Genomic DNA, 18,208 nt, shown 5'->3' with positions numbered 1-18,208 from the left:
CCTTATCCCCACGAAGGCACACCTTGTAAAGAGCGTTCATCGCGCGTGTATCAAAACTAATTTTGTTCAATTGCCAGAGCTGAAATATACTAAAATTAATTGAAATAAACTAATCTTACACGATGGGTTTTTTGTCCACTCATTGATGCCCGGGCTGAGATCAACACATCGCTGTACATGAGAACCCGGTTTAATTATGGCCAGCTGATGCCCGGCTTCGAACCCAAGAACTCAGTGATGCTGTCTCAGACATGCCACGGTGGCGAGATGTTAACTCCCTCACCTGGTATAAATTTCCACATAAGCCACTTCGTTGAGATATAATTTGTGGCCAGGTCACTTCTGAAAAGACCTAAATAACTCAGTGGGCCTTGCCTGGTAAAATAAAAAAAAGTAGTTTATTTAGACACGGCGTTTATTAACCCTTTCACCCAGCAGTTAATCTCTTTTGAGCATCGCATTTTGTACGAAAAATTCAGAATACATCTCTGAAAAAAGCCGCCCTGTGACTTTGACGCATTCTATTTTGCATACCTATCTGCCACTGATCTCGGCTCTACATTCTTCCTTTTCCTCCGACCAACGAACCTCTGTTGACAGTCAGCGGAATTGTTTTTCAGTCTATTGGATAGCTACTTCGTTCAAGTGTTTTGGCACGTCCCGATATGAACGGAATATTCTGTACAGTGCTGCAGCACACGCACGCAGCAGCAACTGGCAGCAGCGGGAACGCACGGCAACTGGTAGCTAAGGGGATACACGGCAACTGGTAACTAAGAGGAGACATGGCAACTGGTAGCTAAGGGAACACGGCAACTGGTAACTAAGAGGAGACATGGCAACTGGTTGCTAAGGGGAGACATGGCAACTGGTAGCTAAGGGAACACGGCAACTGGTAACTAAGAGGAGACATGGAAACTGGTTGCTAAGGGGAGACATGGCAACTGGTAGCTAAGGGAACAGGCAACTGGTAACTAAGGGGACACATGGCAACCGGTTGCTAAGGGGAGACATGGCAACTGGTTGCTAAGGGAACATGGCAACTGGTAACTAAGGTGAGGCATGGCAACCGGTTGCTAAGGGATCACAGCAACTGGTAACTAAGGGGATACACGGCAACTGGTAGCTAAGGGAACGCACGGTAACTGGTAGCTAAGGGGAGACATGGCAACCGGTTGCTAAGGGAACACGGCAACTTGTAACTAAGGGGATACACGGCAACTGGTAGCTAAGGGGAGGCACGGCAACTGGTTGCTAAGGGAACGCACGGTAACTGGTAGATACGACGGTCACTAAGATGCTCCCATTCAGAAGTGAAATGCCCTGCGCGATGAAAAGATTCTTGATTCCCCCATCTCCGTTGCCCCGAACCCTGGGCGCGTGTTTTTTTCTCTCTCAAATCTTCTGGCTGAAAGCCCGTGCATGTCAAAGGCCTGCGCAGCAGCAGCAGCAAGCCATTCCATCTCATGAAGGCGCACACAGCACGCACAGTTCCCCTGAAAATCACAAACACCCGCCTTGTGCTCCGTACGCTCCAGTTATGATTCGGAATGTGGTGGTGGGTGTGTGTGGGGGGGATTCGTTGCAAATAATAATAATAATAATGCCACTGGACTACGTGATTAAAATGCCAGGGATGGAGAGCAGTGCGTGTGTGTATGTGCATCGTTGCAACTCTGATACTGTAACTCCCACAGGGACAGGCACATCAGTGGGTTTCTAACTATTACTGGAGTAGATTCTTCGCAGTTGTACCCGCGGGTTGGTTCTCACCAGGGGTGGCACAGTCGGGTTTTTTACAATCGGGTTTAATTGTCTTTTTATATTAAACCCGATCATCTGAGATTGGGAGAAATCCGGTTTAATTGGTTCTAATTGCAGAACCGCACTTCGCCAACTTCTCAACGATGGGCTTCATCCATTCCAAGCGAAGGAACTCACTGGCGCCCACGATTGTGCAGGAGAAGCTCGTGTTCATCAAGACCAACCTGCCCGCCGCATTCTACGACTACCCCGTGCCCGACGGCCCCCCGAGTACGATAGCAGCACCGACGAGGAAGCAGCCTAAGCCTTGGATCAAAGTCTCGTATTCATTAAACCAGGTTTTAATTCCACGAAAACGGGTTTAATTGTATTAAAGAAAAAACCCGATGCCTGCCGCTGGAAAAATCGGGTTTTTTCCACCCATGGTTGGCACGATGTCCGACGTTTTTGCTCCCACGTGCTTGGGAGCTTCTTGAAAACGCACGGAGAGCTATCAGAGGAGGGCTTTATTTAGTTCAGCGTTTATCGTGGCCAAATGTGTACAGTTAGTTAATTATTGTCAATGTTGTTTGACATTCCTGCAACGTTCGCGCAAGTGCAGAGGTACAAAACTTGCACAAGGTTCGTTTGCATACAAGCTTACTGTTACAATACAATTAATAGCCAAGAGCCAAGGCAGAAGATCCCTGGGTTTGATCTTCCACGAAGCTCACGGTCCACCCTAAACCGCACGAGCCACGGCAGATGCGGATACCTGATGCACAAATGGAAAACTTAAAACTCTCTCCGGTGTGCGACTGTGGTCATCCGGAACAGCCCATGCAACATTTAGCAACGCAACGCCCGATCCACGAATACGAAGGAGACAATCGCAGCGACGATGCCACTCCGCCACTCCTGACGCGGCTGTCTGACTTGACCACCCGAATGTGAAATTGCAGCTGTCGCTCTGCGTCTACATCAGCAGCCGTACGAAACAAGATTAAAAGCCAAGGGTACAGCGCTGCAATTTCCTGCGCACGCAACTGCTGGTGGAAGGGCCTCAACTAGAACGAGCACCGAGACAGCCCTTCGCCTCTTCTTCCCACATTGGCCACGTGTCTTGGAAGAGGTGGGAGGACCCACACTTTACCCCACCACGTGCTCGCTGCCCATCGACGAACACGTGGATTAACAGAGGGGCCGTCCATAAATGACGTCACGCGATTTTGGACGATTTTTGACCCCCCCCCTCGTCGTCACAAAAAGTCAGACCCCCCTCAAATATGACGTCACAAAGCTCTGCCCCCCCCCCCCCAAACCATATTTCCATTTTGAAAATAAAACATGCTTCAAATCGCTTTAAACTATTTTTATTGTAGTGCGTATTTAATGTGGCGATGCACTCTGATGTTGTAGGAGAAAACATTTATTAAAAAGTCTATTTTATTAAGTAGAACGTGTTGTCTATATTTAAAGTTGCGCATTTTGATGTGATGTCACATTTCTCAACCCCCCCCCCCCTCGTCACACATCGTCACAAATGTCTGACCCCCACCCCCCCCCCCCTAGGTGAGTGACGTCATTTATGGACGGCCCCAGAGGCGGGGCGCGGGGGGTGGTGGGATTGAAAAAACTTGCAGCATTGTTCCAACTGCGGCTCGATGAGAGATCAAAGTCGAACAGGCGACCTCTGGATTTCAAGTTCCGTGTGCTGACCGATTACATCACCACCACCACGGCGGCGGCTACGTGGATTGCCGAGCAGTAAAGTAAGGGGCCGTCAATAAATTACCACAATGCCAATAGTTTAAAGCGATTTGAAGCATGTTTTATTTTCAAAATGGAAATATGGTTTTGGGGGGAGGGGCAGAGCTTTGTGACGTCATATTTGAGGAGGGGTCTGACTTTTTGTGACGCCGTGTGACGAGGGAGGGGGGGGGTGGTAAAACATCGTCCAAAATCGCGTGACGTCATTTATGGACGGCCTCTAACACAGAAATCGAGAGATGTGTTTCGACCGGAGGAATCCGATGAGCAAATGAAGCTCTTTCGCAAGAGTCAGTTTCACGGCGTTAAACACAAGGTGGGTGAACATTTTAGCTCATCATCCTGTGGGCATGCTTAGCCGTGTTAGAACACTGATAACAATAAGGCGTCCATACAACATGTACATTGCTTTAAAGTAGCGAATTAATTGATTAATCAATGCCGATTTTGACACAGGCATGCATTGTCACCGGATCTGAGTACGTGTGTGCAAAATGTGGAATTCATTAGGCAACGGGAAGTGGACGAGATTTTGATTACAAGATTTAACCACGACAAACAGAGGAATCAAGTTAAAGTAAAACCGTTGAAAAAAAAAGAACATTGCTCCCAGAGGCGCATTGGGTGGTGGATGAAAAATAAAAAAATCGGCCAGAGGCAGTCACTCATTCGTTCATCACTTTTTGTTACGTAATCATCTACAAGCCACCGCAACGGCACACCTTTGGCTAACTCGGATATAACGTCAGCAACACGACAACCTACTCTCGATTAAAGGCAACGCAAGTCACCTGTGGGTCAGAGGGAAATATGTCCGTTCCCTATCACAAAAAGCAAATCTGAGAAAGCCCGTTCGTTGCATGTTTTTTTAATTAAAGGAACCACTGATTTGGCAGCACGTGTCCCCCTGTAAGCAAAACAAACGTGACATGTATAAAGCATCATCAGCAATGTCATCACACGTACACGATGTCCTCTGCGCCTTGTTTTTGTGAACTATATGCTGCATAAACAAAGAGCCCCCCCCCCACCCTCGGGACTGTGTGACTCGCAGCTGTTGCGGTAAGACTTGTGACGTTGTACAATTCGGTGATGAAAAGACCCCCGGAGTGATCAATTAAAGGCCGCCGCCCCCCCCAACCACCAATGTTAGCAGAGAGCAGCCGCGTGCTTCCAAACACACACTGTTGGGTTGTTTGTTGGCGTTCAGGCAGCTCCCGTGCATTTGTAAACAACAACAACAACAACTCTAAACAACAAAAACAACAAAAACACTCGGGAACAATTGCGGGGCAAAGGTTGCGTTACAGGACCTGATCCAAAATCCGATCGTGAATTTCTGTTAAAAGTAACGTTTACCGTTCGCCAGTTCAGTCTAATCCCTGGAGGGCAGAGGGGAATGGGGGGGGGGCTTTCACCCTCCTCCCTCTCCTCCCACCGTGAGTCACGGCGACACAAGCTCATTAGTCAATTGAGCCGACGAAAGAATTCAAAGGGTGAAATGTAAATAACAGTGGGGTGGCGTCGGTGTGGCTGGAAGACAGCGGTGCGTGTTCGCGACTTGAGGACGAACAAAACACCCTCAAAACCATTCGAACAAAACATTGCTAATGGAGGAAGCTGTGATTTATTTATTTTCGTAAAATTATTTTTTTTTAAATAATATCCGGCAGGCGTGAATCATTTTTCACCCGCAGTTCACCACCGGGGCGGCAATCTGAGCATCGCTTGAAGCCGGCGCAAGCGGCGGGGGCGACTTAAATTGCGGGCGAAATGCCCCCACGGTGTGAGTCACCAAGCCCAGCGCCTGCTCTCGCCTCGACTGAGCTGAGTAACAACAGTCGCTTCAACCTTCGCCGCCAGGGCTGACGGAATCCGAAGATTTCGCGGGGGGAAATATTTTTGTGAAAAAAAACAGACACCCCCGAGTGCTTTGAGATGACGGAACATCGCATCGGCATGCGTTGCGTAACAAAGTCCAACTCGCGCAGTGTGCCGTGCATTTATTTGGCGAGTCGTAGCAGGAAGATTAAGAGATGCCGTGACAGATGTAAATTCGTGTTAATTTCAGACCTTTTTTCCGCGGCGTGCCTTCCGTGTTTATGACTCACGTCGTATTCCACGCTGCTGCCCGACTAACTTTCCCAGTTCCACACACCCTTTCTGGACACACGTGCACGATATTTCGGCAGAATCTGTAAATTCCAGATTGGTCTCTTCGGCCATCCATATTTTCTACGGATGACTATCATCCTCGATCACGAGGGATAGCCTATGATGATGATGATTTCACGTTGGTGGTGCACGTTTGCAGTCACTGTCGATTCCTCATGCCTCTTGGCAGGCTACCTCGATGCCTTTGGTTTACGAGGTCATGACCTCACACCAGCGGTGATGGAAGTCCTCAGAGGCGTGTTCCCTCCTCATTAATAATTTCATGGCCCACTTCAGCAATGTTTTCTTCCTGTGGTTGTTGGACGCTTGTGTTGCGCCCGAAACGTCGTGATGCTTGTGTTGCGCCCGAAACGTCGTGATTTGTTTTATTTTATTTCTAACGACGTGACTTTACCGAAAGAACCAAAGAGTAATGAGAATAGGTTTTCCCCTTTTTTTTCTCTCTCTCATATTTTGGTACTGGCAAAGGAGGTCCCATGATGTTCACGAATAATTTCACGATAAATATCGATTTTTTTATTTTCATTTTGAGCTGTAACTTCAGCACCCAGTTTAGAGGGCCGTCTGAACCGAGCCCTCCTTCCCCATTCACTAACCCACACTGATCAGCGTGGTGAAGTATGGTCAAATAACCCCCATGACTGACACAACATATGGAAGCATATGTAGAGCAGTGGATTGGCCAACTGCTGAGTATTCATTTTTACTCAAATAAATTCAGTACGGTAAGAGGAACCTCTTAAGACTGTGTGGCTTTGCAGAGTTGTGCTGCTGCATAACACTCCGATGTGTTTTCGGGTTGTGCCGCGTGCAGTTCAGGACGATGTCCGACGTTTCGCCGCACGTGCTGGGGAGCTTCTTCGGGGACCTGAATTGAGCGACCATAAGGCATCGCTGGCTGCTGCTGGCGTTTCCGGTTCTCGAACGGCTCTCTGACGTACGCAATGCTGGCAAACGTCGTGGTTCTTTGGCTCTGATTGTGGAAACTCATCCACGCAATGATCCCCCCCCCTCCCCCACGCAGCAGCAGAAGCGACCAGCAGTGCTGTACAATCATACATCGAGGGAGAACGTGAGAGGCTGCTCCACGCAGCACGTAGAGCGAAACTTGGGCTGTCATGGCGAACAGCATGCGGCGCAATCAGGAACGGGCACTGTCAGGGCCCTTACACCAACAAATGTCCCCTTTGGCACCACCCAAGTTCACTCTTCCCGTAGCGGTGAATCACGATAATTAATGTTGCCCCTCACACACAGCAGCGACATTGCCCCTTCCTCCTCCCACCTGACAGCTGGAGCCGAGGCATGGGTACGACTTGAAAACACAGAGTGGGAACACTTGAGTGGGAACCATTGTTTTCATTTTTTTTTAAAGCCACCCCACCCGCCAACCTCTCCCAAGAACACAGGCCCACTGACTGGCGATGTCTTCGACCCAATCTCTGCATGACTAACCCTCAGCTGAAACAGCCAGGGGATGGATATTTTTCCAGAAGTGAGTTTCCTGTTTACTGCCCGCATTTTGTCACCCATGCTGAGAGTTGGGCTCGCACAGTCGTCAATAAAAGCAGCTGTGTGTTGGGGAGAGACGGGGGGGGTAACGGGGGGGGGGGGGGCATGGGTGGGGGATCAGAGGAAGTTCTAGACAGCCGCTCTTAAAGGTAATTTGCCTATTCCTTCTTGGAAGAGGTGGGTATACTCACACTCATGTTTATATTGACCAGACTAAGACCATTGCCTCTCTACGAGGAGACCCCCCCCACCCCCGTGTTATGTATGGGCGGCTAAAACTTGTAATCAAACTCAGGATCTCAGCAGCGCTCCGAGCCGGTTAACTCCAGAGGGCCACCAGAAGGCATTCGCAGCGGCATCCAAGGAATGAATTGACAGGAGGGTGGGGGGAGGGGGCACGGAGAATTCCACTCGTGGCATGACATTTCTCTCATTTGAAACTCATCTGTCTTGAGGACGAAGACAAAAAGCCCAACAACAAAGGAATGCTTCTCTTCATGTGACCTGCTTTGCAAAAGGCCAGCGATTCCGATGACATTCCCGTGTGCCGAAAAGGGGGCAGTCAGCGTGACGCGCTCCCCTGGAGAGCTGATGGTAGCTGCCCGCCATCGCCAGGCACACGTCGAGGTCACGGCCACGTCCGCGGCTCCGTCTCCTCGGTGGCTAGGAGATGTTAACTACCACGCCTGGTATGCAAGCAGTCGTGGGTTCAATCCCGACCCTGACTCCTGGATATTTGGAGTTCGCGGTGTCTCTCTCCCCCTGTTCATGTGGATTTGTTTTCTTCCGGTTTCTCCAGTTTTTCCTTCCACATTTAGAAACGTGCGTGTATGTGTATATTCGGCTGCTGTAAGTTTCCACGTGATAATCCACAACGTAGAGCTATCATTTGTGGTCAGGTCGCTTCTAAAAAAGAGCTTTATAGCTCAGTGGGCATTACCTCTTAAAAACGTTTCCCCGCAATCAGGGCCCGAATATCGTTTGAGAGGGTGCCTAGAAAAGGCCCTCTTTGTAAACCCAATTCTCTCCGTTGGCTGTTTCGCCACCACCCCATGCCCGAAGCCAAACGCTCCATCGTTATTCACCTTGGTCATTTCACTTACAGTCTTTTCTAAATGCGATGCACGAATTGTGCGACCAAACGATGTCAAAATAACCAAAAGAACAATCTTAATTTCTGCACGTTACTCGTAGCAATATTCACGTGGAGCGATACTGTGGTTTTATTGATTCGGAATATAATGTTGGTATGAATAAATAAAAATATATAGACGACTCCAGACTCCCCCTGCCACCGCCACACCGGCCTGCGCCTTCTCTGACCAGGATGCAGCCGCCTCTTCCTCAACATAACGCGTTGCGTTGGCCCATTCGACACAAATACACATCATCATCGTCGTCATAATCACCAACCGTGTTCGCTCCACACTGCCGCCGCGTAAAGGCAGCAAGGCAGCCGCCAAACTCTCACGACCCTCCCATGTAACGATCCACACCCGTCGTCTGTAACGGTAATTATAATCGCGATAAACATTTCGCGGCCCACGCTGTGTCTTGCGTTCGAGGCTAATCGTGTGCGGGTACAGAACGGCCGCCGCGCGTCCTTTGCAATGATCGTTGCGCGCGCTCAGCCCCACGCTGGCGACGGCGACGCGACTCCGCAAGGCGCAGCGAGCTGGCGAGAGTGCTGTTGAGTTGGTTATGTTGTTTTTTTGGGTCCCTTTTATGTTTTGCTGAGAGTTGTTTTCCCCCCCCTCACCCCCCTACAAAAGAGTGGTCACTCCGCTAGCCCTCGTGAGAAATTTCTCGTGGCGAGAAGAATCGGGGGAGGTGGGGGGGTGGAGTGGGGCACTTGACGTGCTGCGAAGTTTTCATTGTTTTCATGTTTTTCGTTTAAGCCTGCGGCTTTCAAATTAGTCGGCACATTACTCTGGTCAAATCGGATCAATGTATTACGTGCGAACGCAAAGCCAGGTTGCGCGCGCGTGCATGTGACCCAGGGTGCGTGCAACCCCCAGCACCATCGTGTCTCCCGAAAGCAGGATACCCCTACAAGCTACGCTTAGCACGGCACGTCTCCCAGCCCTGCCAGTGGACCACAGAGAGGCTCTCCTCGCCTCCTCACCTGCCTTTGTGATATTTATCGGAGTAGTTGGGCAATTTTGACGGATGACCAGCAGAGAAATCGATTGCGTAGATAATCTCAAAGCCCGGCTCCATTCTGCACCCTTAGACTTTCTTCAACTGCCACAATGGTCCACGCGAGTTGGCGGTCACGCACGAGGAAGTTCAACAAAACAGTTTGCAAATCCGTTGACTCCGCCAATGAAACTGCTTTCACAAAAAAAACTATTTCCTCAAATGTACCCCGACATTCACACCGTTACCGTGGCCTCACACTCGAACAATGTACAAAGGCGGACGTTTCAGGAAACGGACCTCGTTCAGAAGCGAGAGAGAAAGGGCAGAGAGATTGATTGACTGATAGTTGGAGATCGTACTTTGCACGAAGGGGCCCTGCGAATACATTTTAACATTACTTGACAAATTGACATTTTTTTATTGACAAATTAAGAAGGGGGGGGGGGGGTCCCGCTAGCAGTAACGAAGTACCGAATGGTCTCTTTCTAATAAGTCAAGAAGGTGCGCATACAACGATTTGAATTGAACGTTATACGAACAACAAGTGACTGTAGAAATGCATCATTGGATAGGCATCGATGTCGTTTTGGTAGCAGAGAAGTGCAACAGGCATGTTTAGCAGACACGTTAACACGTGCTAAACGTGACATCCTGCTGTTATTACAGCTGGCATTGAGCAACCAGTTTCTATCATACTGCACTGGATATAATTCACCATGACGCAGTCAAGGTGAGTTATGGTAAATCACTCACCTATTCACTCCAGTCAATCGGTTCCCTGTCACTCGTCTGTCGCTACGACCACGTTTCGCCGTTCCAATGAGCTTCACTCAATGATTCCTCCTCCCGTGTTGAGTCTACCACACTGAGCGTGCCGTTTCATTCACGCCGAGTGCAACCACCAAACTGCAGGCCACAACAGCGACCTCGCCCACTCACTGGCCACACTGCAGGCCACAACAACAGACTCACCTACTCAGTCACCACACTGGAGGCCACAACAACAGACTCACCTACTCAGTCACCACACTGGAGGCCACAACAACACCCTCGCCCACTCACTGGCCACAGTGCAGGCCACAACAACAGACTCACCTACTCAGTCACCACACTGGAGGCCACAACAGCGACCTCGCCCACTCACTGACTGCACTGCAGGCCACAGCAACGCCCTCGCCCACTCACTGACCACACTGCAGGCCACAACAACAGACTCACCTACTCAGTCACCACACTGGAGGCCACAACAACACCCTCGCCCACTCACTGACTGCACTGCAGGCCACAACAACAGACTCACCTACTCAGTCACCACACTGGAGGCCACAACAACACCCTCGCCCACTCACTGGCCACAGTGCAGGTCACAACTTATTCTCGTACGGCCTCTTCCCCTCGGGCTTGCTCCACTCTGGAATTCCCTCCCATCGTATCTTTCCCAAAGTTCTCATAACCCTGTTCGATTCAAGACACCCACTAACTCATGCCTGATACACCCTAAACAGTGCTGATTGTTGCCGTCCACTTGGGCCTGTGCTGGCTGTGACCGATTTAAAAAAGAAAATATGCCCGTGCCAGGTTTTTTGCCTCTGACTAGCTGTGGACGAACCTGTTCTCCTGCAAATGATGACAACCTTCACAGTTGGCAGGCTACGCACCTTACGTGTGCGGAGGCGTTAGGGTTTTTGTAAAAAATAAAAACCCCTACGAGCGTTCAAATTTTCACCCCACTTTTGCGTAGCTTCGAAATTACCGTCCGACGTCGAACGCTTTCAACCTGGCCAAAAGTGAGACTGGCGCGGTGGATTTGCGTACTGCGCTACGAACCCGGCAATCTGAGTTAACTTCCGGACTATGGCCAACACCAGTGGCGAGCGACATTCGAATCAATCCTGGGCCATCCCGCGGTGGCCAGCATGGTCAAACAATCCGCGTGGACGACACGGAGCACGGCAAGGCCTACCAGCCGGGGATTGATTGGAAAGTAGTCAAATAAAACGAATGTGATCGGCGATGGGGAGGGGCGGGGAGCAAGCTGGCGACGATCATCTGACGCCTCGTGGTCACCTCACCACCCACTTCTCCCGTGGCTCAGCTGTCCGCGCCGCTTTCGCCATGCGGGCCCAACCGCCCCACCCGTGCTGACGCTAATTGAACTCGCAGCTGCCACCAGATGCCAGCTGAGGAAGAAGGTACGGAGGCGTGGAGGAGGCGGAGGAGGAGAAGGAGAGGGCAGCGACCACAGTCCCACTGTGTGGTCAGCGTGGGATGGCTCTGCATGTGTGCATGTTAAAACTATATCGCACCGTACGTAGCCAACCGTGCTAATCGGATGTGCGGGGGAAGAACAGCAGACTAAACACAAATCTAGATTTAAATGTGCATGGCTCCAGTGGTTTTTTATATTAGAAGGCTGCAAGGGCAAAAAGCTATGCCGGCTGTGGGAATGGGCTTGAGCAGACACCTCAGATATTAATGAGGGAAAAAATAAATCTAATTTTGACGCAGCTCATTTTTATGTGAAAAAAATAATGCTTGAGGGTATGTGCCGTGAAGCACCTTAGTTTGACACACAGACGATCTGGGTTTGAATCCCTCACCAAGGTTACGTGTCTCTTCACTGAGCGATGGCATTTCGACAAATATTAGTGAGAGTGCAAAGGGCACCACGAGCAGAACACGTGACTGGCATCGTGCCCTCTGATGGCATCGATCTCACTTTTAAAAAAAGGTCATTTATATCACGAACAATCGCAAATCCCTCTCCCCCGCCCCACCCAAAAACACACACTATTTAAGCCTCCCCACTCGCACAATTGAACCCGGTGGCGCCTTGCGGCCGCGGGAGCCTCACCGGCGTTGACGAGCAGCACGGCGGGCGACGCCGCGTGGCCCACGTCGAGGCGGTCGTTGCCGTCGCGGTACCAGGCGATGACCACAGGCTCCGGGGGCCCCACGGCCACGCACGTCAGGTTGAAGGGCTCGCCGGGCAACACGCTCGTCTCCTGCGGCTCATGCGTGAAGCTGGGCAGGCCTGGCGGGGGATAGCAACATCGTCGTCGTCGTCATCATTATTATCGTCGTCGTTGTCGTCGTGATAGCAATGTCATTGTCGTCATCGTCATTATCGTCATCGTGATAGCAACGTCGTCATCGTCGTCATCGTCATCGTCGTCGTCGTGATAGCAACGTCGTCATCATCATTATCGTAGTCGTTGTCGTCGTGATAGCAACGTCATTGTCGTCATCGTCATCATCGTCATCGTGATAGCAACGTCGTCGTCGTCATTGTGATCATTTCATATTCATATTGAGCTCCCACCCACCACCGAAGCAGTACAGCTTGAGACACCACAGCAAAGGGGTATTCCAGATACTCAGTAAGGAAGCGATTGCAGACCAAATACGATGGGCAACAACCGTACAACGTAGGCAACACGCACAACAAGCGGGAGAACGAAATCTAGTCATTCAGCTATCTGAAAGTGCATTTACTTTCACCTCCGGTTAATGAATTGTGGGTGCACTTATGATATCTCTGGGCAAGCCGTTCCACGATTTCTCGTGCCAAAATACCAAGTGCTCACTCACTTTTTCGAAAGAAGACCTTCGCTTTGCAGTGGCCTTTCGAGAAGGTCAAATCACACAGTCTATTTGAGAAGATGTACTGGATAGAGGCACCCACACCACTCAGGTACTCGGAAGAAGTTGAGACAAAGTGCTCCCAAGTATGGTCAAACAGTAACCCACATTGTGACGGCAATGGCGTAGAGAGGCCTTCATTCAGCAGTGAATAGATAATGGCTGGTGACGATGATGACAGTGGTTCGTCTCAATGTAAACAAAACATCAGAATTTCCAGAGCGTAGCAAGAGACAGGAGCATTAAACTGTGTTGAGGTTCACGGCTTTTAATGGATCTCGGTATATTAAATACGTCTCTGCGGAGCGTCCATGCTGAGTTTGAAATTGAACGTCTGTGGGGGGGGGGGGCGGGGACGCTGACTTAATTTGCGATGCCCTCGGTACGCGCCGTCTTTCAGAGTCAATTCGTCACCCCCCCGCCCCCCCCCCCCCCGTTGGAATAGCGGTGAGTGCCCAACAGCTGAGTAAACGCGGTCGTTCGCGGTGACTTCAAAGAGGAGCTCGCGGATCGCACTGAGTTTTCCCGAGTGCCTCGTTGAAACTGTTTTTGTATTTTACTGGGTAAGGCCCCACTGAGCTACGTAGCTCTTTTTAAGAAGCGACCTGGCCATCATAAATGATAGCTCAACGAAGTGGCTTATCACGTGGACATTTATAGCAGCCAAATACTCGTTGATTCTAAATGTGGAGGGAAACACAGGAGGACCCGGAGAAAAATCCACGCGACCATGGGGAGAGAGACATGCAAACTCCAAATTTCCAGGTGTCAGGGTCGGGATCGAACCCAAGACCTCCTGTATTCCAGGTGAGGTAGTTAACATCACGGGTGGCGAGACAACAGGAGGGAATTCCAAGGTTTCGAGCAGCGCGAGGGAATTTGCCGAGAGACGAACGCTCGATTGGCCTCGCGAGCGAGCGAGCAGCGCTGGGCCGCGAGCGTGGAGTGGCGCGTGGCTCGTACCTTCCACCATGAGCCAGCCCTCGTCGGAAAGCTCCTCCTCCCCCGACTCCCCGGCCACGCACTGGTAGCGTCCCACCAGGGCCCTCTGCACTGACGTGATCCTGCAACCACACGCCACACCGCGTCACGCGACAGCAGACCGTATTTTGTCGTATTGTTTGTTGTTGCAACTTTTGACCCGACCCCTTATTGGACATCTCTGAAAAGGAGATTCATAGCTCATCGGATTTCTCCAGGATAAATAAATATTCTGATTCTGATACCGGACCCCGCAGCGCATCACACTGAGAGTCACGGCAAAACGCACCGCGGCACCAAAAAGCATGTCAGAGATTAGATGACCCATCGTATTGGGGCACCTACACCCTCACCACAGCTGGCTCAGTTAATAGGCATTTACCCGCCACTTGGGGCCCGCATGGCTGTACGAAGTTTGTGTGTCTTCTTGGTTCTTTCGGTAAAGTCACGTACAAGGGAAATAATAAAATAATAAAAATAAAACATAATAAAATACAATTCTCACGATGTTTCGGCCACAACGCAAGCAGCCGTCCTCAGGTGAAGAACAGGGCTGTCGGAAAGACAGCGTCTGAATTTTTTTTATTTTTTTATTTCCCTTCTACGTGACTTTACCGAAAGAATCAAGAAGATGAATCCCTGCAGTCACGAAAGCTTTAAATCGAAAAATAGAAGTTTGTGTGGTTCACCGAGTCTACATTCCCAACTTATCTTCGAAAGAGATCGGGTGCACTAAGGGTCATTTGGTCATGATCCTTAACTTAACGAGCCAGGACACTCAAATGCAAGATGCAAAGTTGGTCTATTTCTAAACAAGCTGAACACAGATTAAAAAGAGGTGCCATGGCCCGAATTTGCATGGATAATTATTCAGCGCTGAAAGAGGCTTTTATGAATCGTGCGAGCGAGAGAGATAGGGAGAGTGGTGAGGACAGTGATGGGGAGGAGCTGGTGTTGGGGTTTAATGAAAAGTTATTTTATTTTGCTTAGATAAGCGACTCCAGGCCACGCACATGCAAGCGGAGTTCGTGTTTATCTTTGTCTCATCATTATCCAGCCAATCTTTATGCAAACCTTAAAACGCTTCGCAGAACTGAAAACCACCGCTTACACTCCGCTCGCGCCGCGAATGGCCGTAATGCTTGTGGAAATTAATTCCCCGCAAAAAGAAACATAACATTTCCTCCAATACGTTACCATGTATAGCCTTTCCACGGAACGGTTCAAGAAGATGAAAAAAAATCTCGTGCGAGAAGCCAGCCGCTTCCAAGAAATGCGTAAATTCCACAGAGCCTGCATTTTGGAAATCCTGCCACTTTCATCACACGCTCCCGAGCGGGCGCCTTCGGCCCCGCAGCCTGTTTTCGTCGCCTCGTACCCCTTTTTCCACTGGCCCATCTGAGCCAAGCCAGCTCGGGTCCCTCCCGTGAAAGGTGGTTTTCCACCGGCTACTTGCCGTGCCAAATGAGAAGCAAAACTCTGCAAAGCTGGCCTCACAATGTACGCATGCATTTTGAAATGCTTTCGCACCATACGTAACCGACCGCGTTAACCGGTGGTGCGGGAGAACGACAAGAAAACACAAGACATCTAAACGTGGCTCGGGGCCGAGCAGGGCCAGGTATGAGACGAACGGCGCGTTCATTGCGTGCGACGTTAGTCGGCACACTGCGAGCGTCACTGCATCATCTACACGTGCCTCTCCTCATTCGTTTGTGTGTGACCTCAGTGGCGTGGTTTGGCTTCTGAAGTGGAAAATTAACCTCGCGCGTCCTGAGCTGTGCTGGGTTGGCTCGGTTAAATCAGTGGCTTGCAACCTCTTTTGGCTCCTGTACCCCTTGTTGAATTTTGTTTCGCCTGACCCAACATGGTGCTGAGAAATAAATGTACGAATAATGAACATCAATATTTTAACCAATTGTAAAAAAATAGGTATCATACGAAGCGAGTAACTTGAAGAGAATAAAGAAAGATTCAACGGACGCTCGGCGTGCGTGACACAATTTGTTCACGCTCACTGGTTACTCTTGGAAGCCACATTGTTGACGATAAATGAGTTTAGAAAGCTCTTCTATATCGTTCTAGATTACCATATGGATTTCAATGTTATCGTAGTTATTTTATTTTGGCAGATTCATACATGATTATTCACCAGTGACTCTCACGCATGTTGCAATTTCGCACATGCATAAATCAACTCACGTACCCCCTGGGACACTGCCACGTACCGCCCAGGGGGGTCCACGTACCACCCAGGGGGGCCCACGTAACCCCCCGGTTGAGAACCACTGGGGGGGTTTGACAGTGGAAATCAGGTCGAAGATACGAGGTGTTGCCGGGCGTCTGTTTGGGGGTCACTGTGACCCCACCGTGGGAACGTGTCCTTGCTGCCACGGTTGCATGCTGCGCCCGGCCAAGCATCGGGCTTTCTCCGTGCCTGCACGGTCCGAGGCCGCGCACGTGGGAATGAGCACGCGGCCAATGACGTGGGAAAACTGAGTGGGTCTTATAAACAAACCGCGTAGGGGTGCATTGCACCCGCGTGTAAGGAATACGTTGAGGCGCCTCTGACGATAAACAATTGTAATACGCGTGGGCGCACAATGCCGTGGCGTCTCAAGAAGCCATAGAGAAAACTGTGAACGTGTTTCGTAGAGCGAGGCGGTCAGGCATAGGCAGAGGAGAAGGGGGATGGTGTTGAGCTTTAACTTGAACAGGGGCAGGGAGTTGACAGCACGGATGGTAGGGGAAAGGGCAGTTTCAGACAAGTGGGGCAGCAAAGGAGAATGAGCGACCTCCCACCGAGTGCAAATTTGCTGGCTGCTTAACCGAGCCTATCTGGGGAGTGCTAAGAACAGATCCTACGATCCACATTCCAGACCGTCAGTGGAAATAATTCCTGATATCCACACAGTTATCCACAAATAAATATGGATAATTGAATTAACTGGCTGCCATTTTTGGATGACGAACTGAGGAGGCCTTCATCCAGCAGTGGACTGACCATGGCTGGCGGTGATGATGTTATTGCAAGGTACCCTTTCCTAGCCAGCCCTGTCATCTCGGTCGCGCGGTTAATATCGGCCGGGCTTTCTCTGGCTGCTCTATCCCCCCAACACCGCTCCGTGCTCCGAATGATCGCACGGGGTGGAGAAACAACCCCCCAGGCGACACGGGGAGCTGCTCTCGTTACGAGCGCGGCTTAGAAAAGACGCAGCAGCGGGCATGGATCTGCAACTCAAGCACGGTGGCGACAATAACCACATTCTGTCCCGCCGAGGATTATTCGCTGGCAACTGCACAGCAAGGTTATTCAAGTGCAGAATGGGAAAAGGAAAAAAACATTCTCTCCGTCCGAAAACACGAAAACACGTGCTGTGTCCAGCCAGGTTTTTTTTTCTTTCTTCTGCTCATTATTTTGATTGCTGCTACGGTCCGTGGCGATTACCGAATGAGTGCAGACTGTCCATGTGTTTTTGATATGAGAGACTCGTAACGACTGACGATGTAGCGCATAGCTACTGGCGATGTAGCGCAGTCATCAAGGGCGGTTTTACTGCATTGGGTCACCCCTTCCCAGCTTTGGGAGTGATTCAATGAGTTGTCGCGATTCGAGTCAAAAATCAATTGTTGTGTTCGTTATTGCTCACCTCATTTTTTCTCACCTCGGTTTTGCTCACTTCGTTTTTTGATAACCTTGTTTTGCTCACCTGGTTATTGCTCACCTGGTTATTGCTCACCTCATTTTTTCTCACCTCGTTTTTTGCTCACCTGGTTATTGCTCACCTCATTTTTTCTCACCTCGTTTTTGCTCACCTGGTTATTGCTCACCTCATTTTTTCTCACCTGGTTATTGCTCACCTGGTTATTGCTCACCTCATTTTTTCTCACCTCATTTTTTCTCACCTCATTTTTTCTCACCTCGGTTTTGCTCACTTCGTTTTTTGATAACCTTGTTTTGCTCACCTGGTTATTGCTCACCTGGTTATTGCTCACCTCATTTTTTCTCACCTCGTTTTTTGCTCACCTGGTTATTGCTCACCTCATTTTTTCTCACCTCGTTTTTGCTCACCTGGTTATTGCTCACCTCATTTTTTCTCACCTGGTTATTGCTCACCTGGTTATTGCTCACCTGGTTATTGCTCACCTCATTTTTTCTCACCTCGTTTTTGCTCACCTCGTTTTTGCTCACCTCGTCTGCAAGCTTCCTCATTTGTTTTGCCTTGCCCGCCACTCTCTTGTT

At 50.0% G+C, this 18,208-nt stretch overlaps 1 protein-coding gene across 1 annotated transcript in view; it reads right to left on the bottom strand.

Moving 5' to 3' along the window:
- LOC144720019 (tyrosine-protein kinase receptor UFO-like) overlaps positions 1 to 18,208 on the bottom strand; it is a 69,109-nt gene that overhangs the window by 35,028 nt on the left and 15,873 nt on the right. Inside the window, exons 3-4 of the mRNA XM_078596436.1 lie at positions 13,948 to 14,048; positions 12,197 to 12,376 (exon numbers count right to left, since the gene is read on the bottom strand). Of these exons, the coding sequence (XP_078452562.1) occupies positions 12,197 to 12,376; positions 13,948 to 14,048 (281 nt within the window). The remainder of the gene's footprint in view (positions 1 to 12,196; positions 12,377 to 13,947; positions 14,049 to 18,208) is intronic.

The sequence above is a fragment of the Lampetra planeri genome, chromosome 7 (assembly GCF_965212315.1).
Source record: "Lampetra planeri chromosome 7, kcLamPlan1.2.h2, whole genome shotgun sequence".
Lineage (NCBI taxonomy): Eukaryota > Metazoa > Chordata > Hyperoartia > Petromyzontiformes > Petromyzontidae > Lampetra > Lampetra planeri.
Note: the sequence above shows the minus strand (reverse complement) of the source record. Positions and strands in the feature narration are given on the sequence as shown.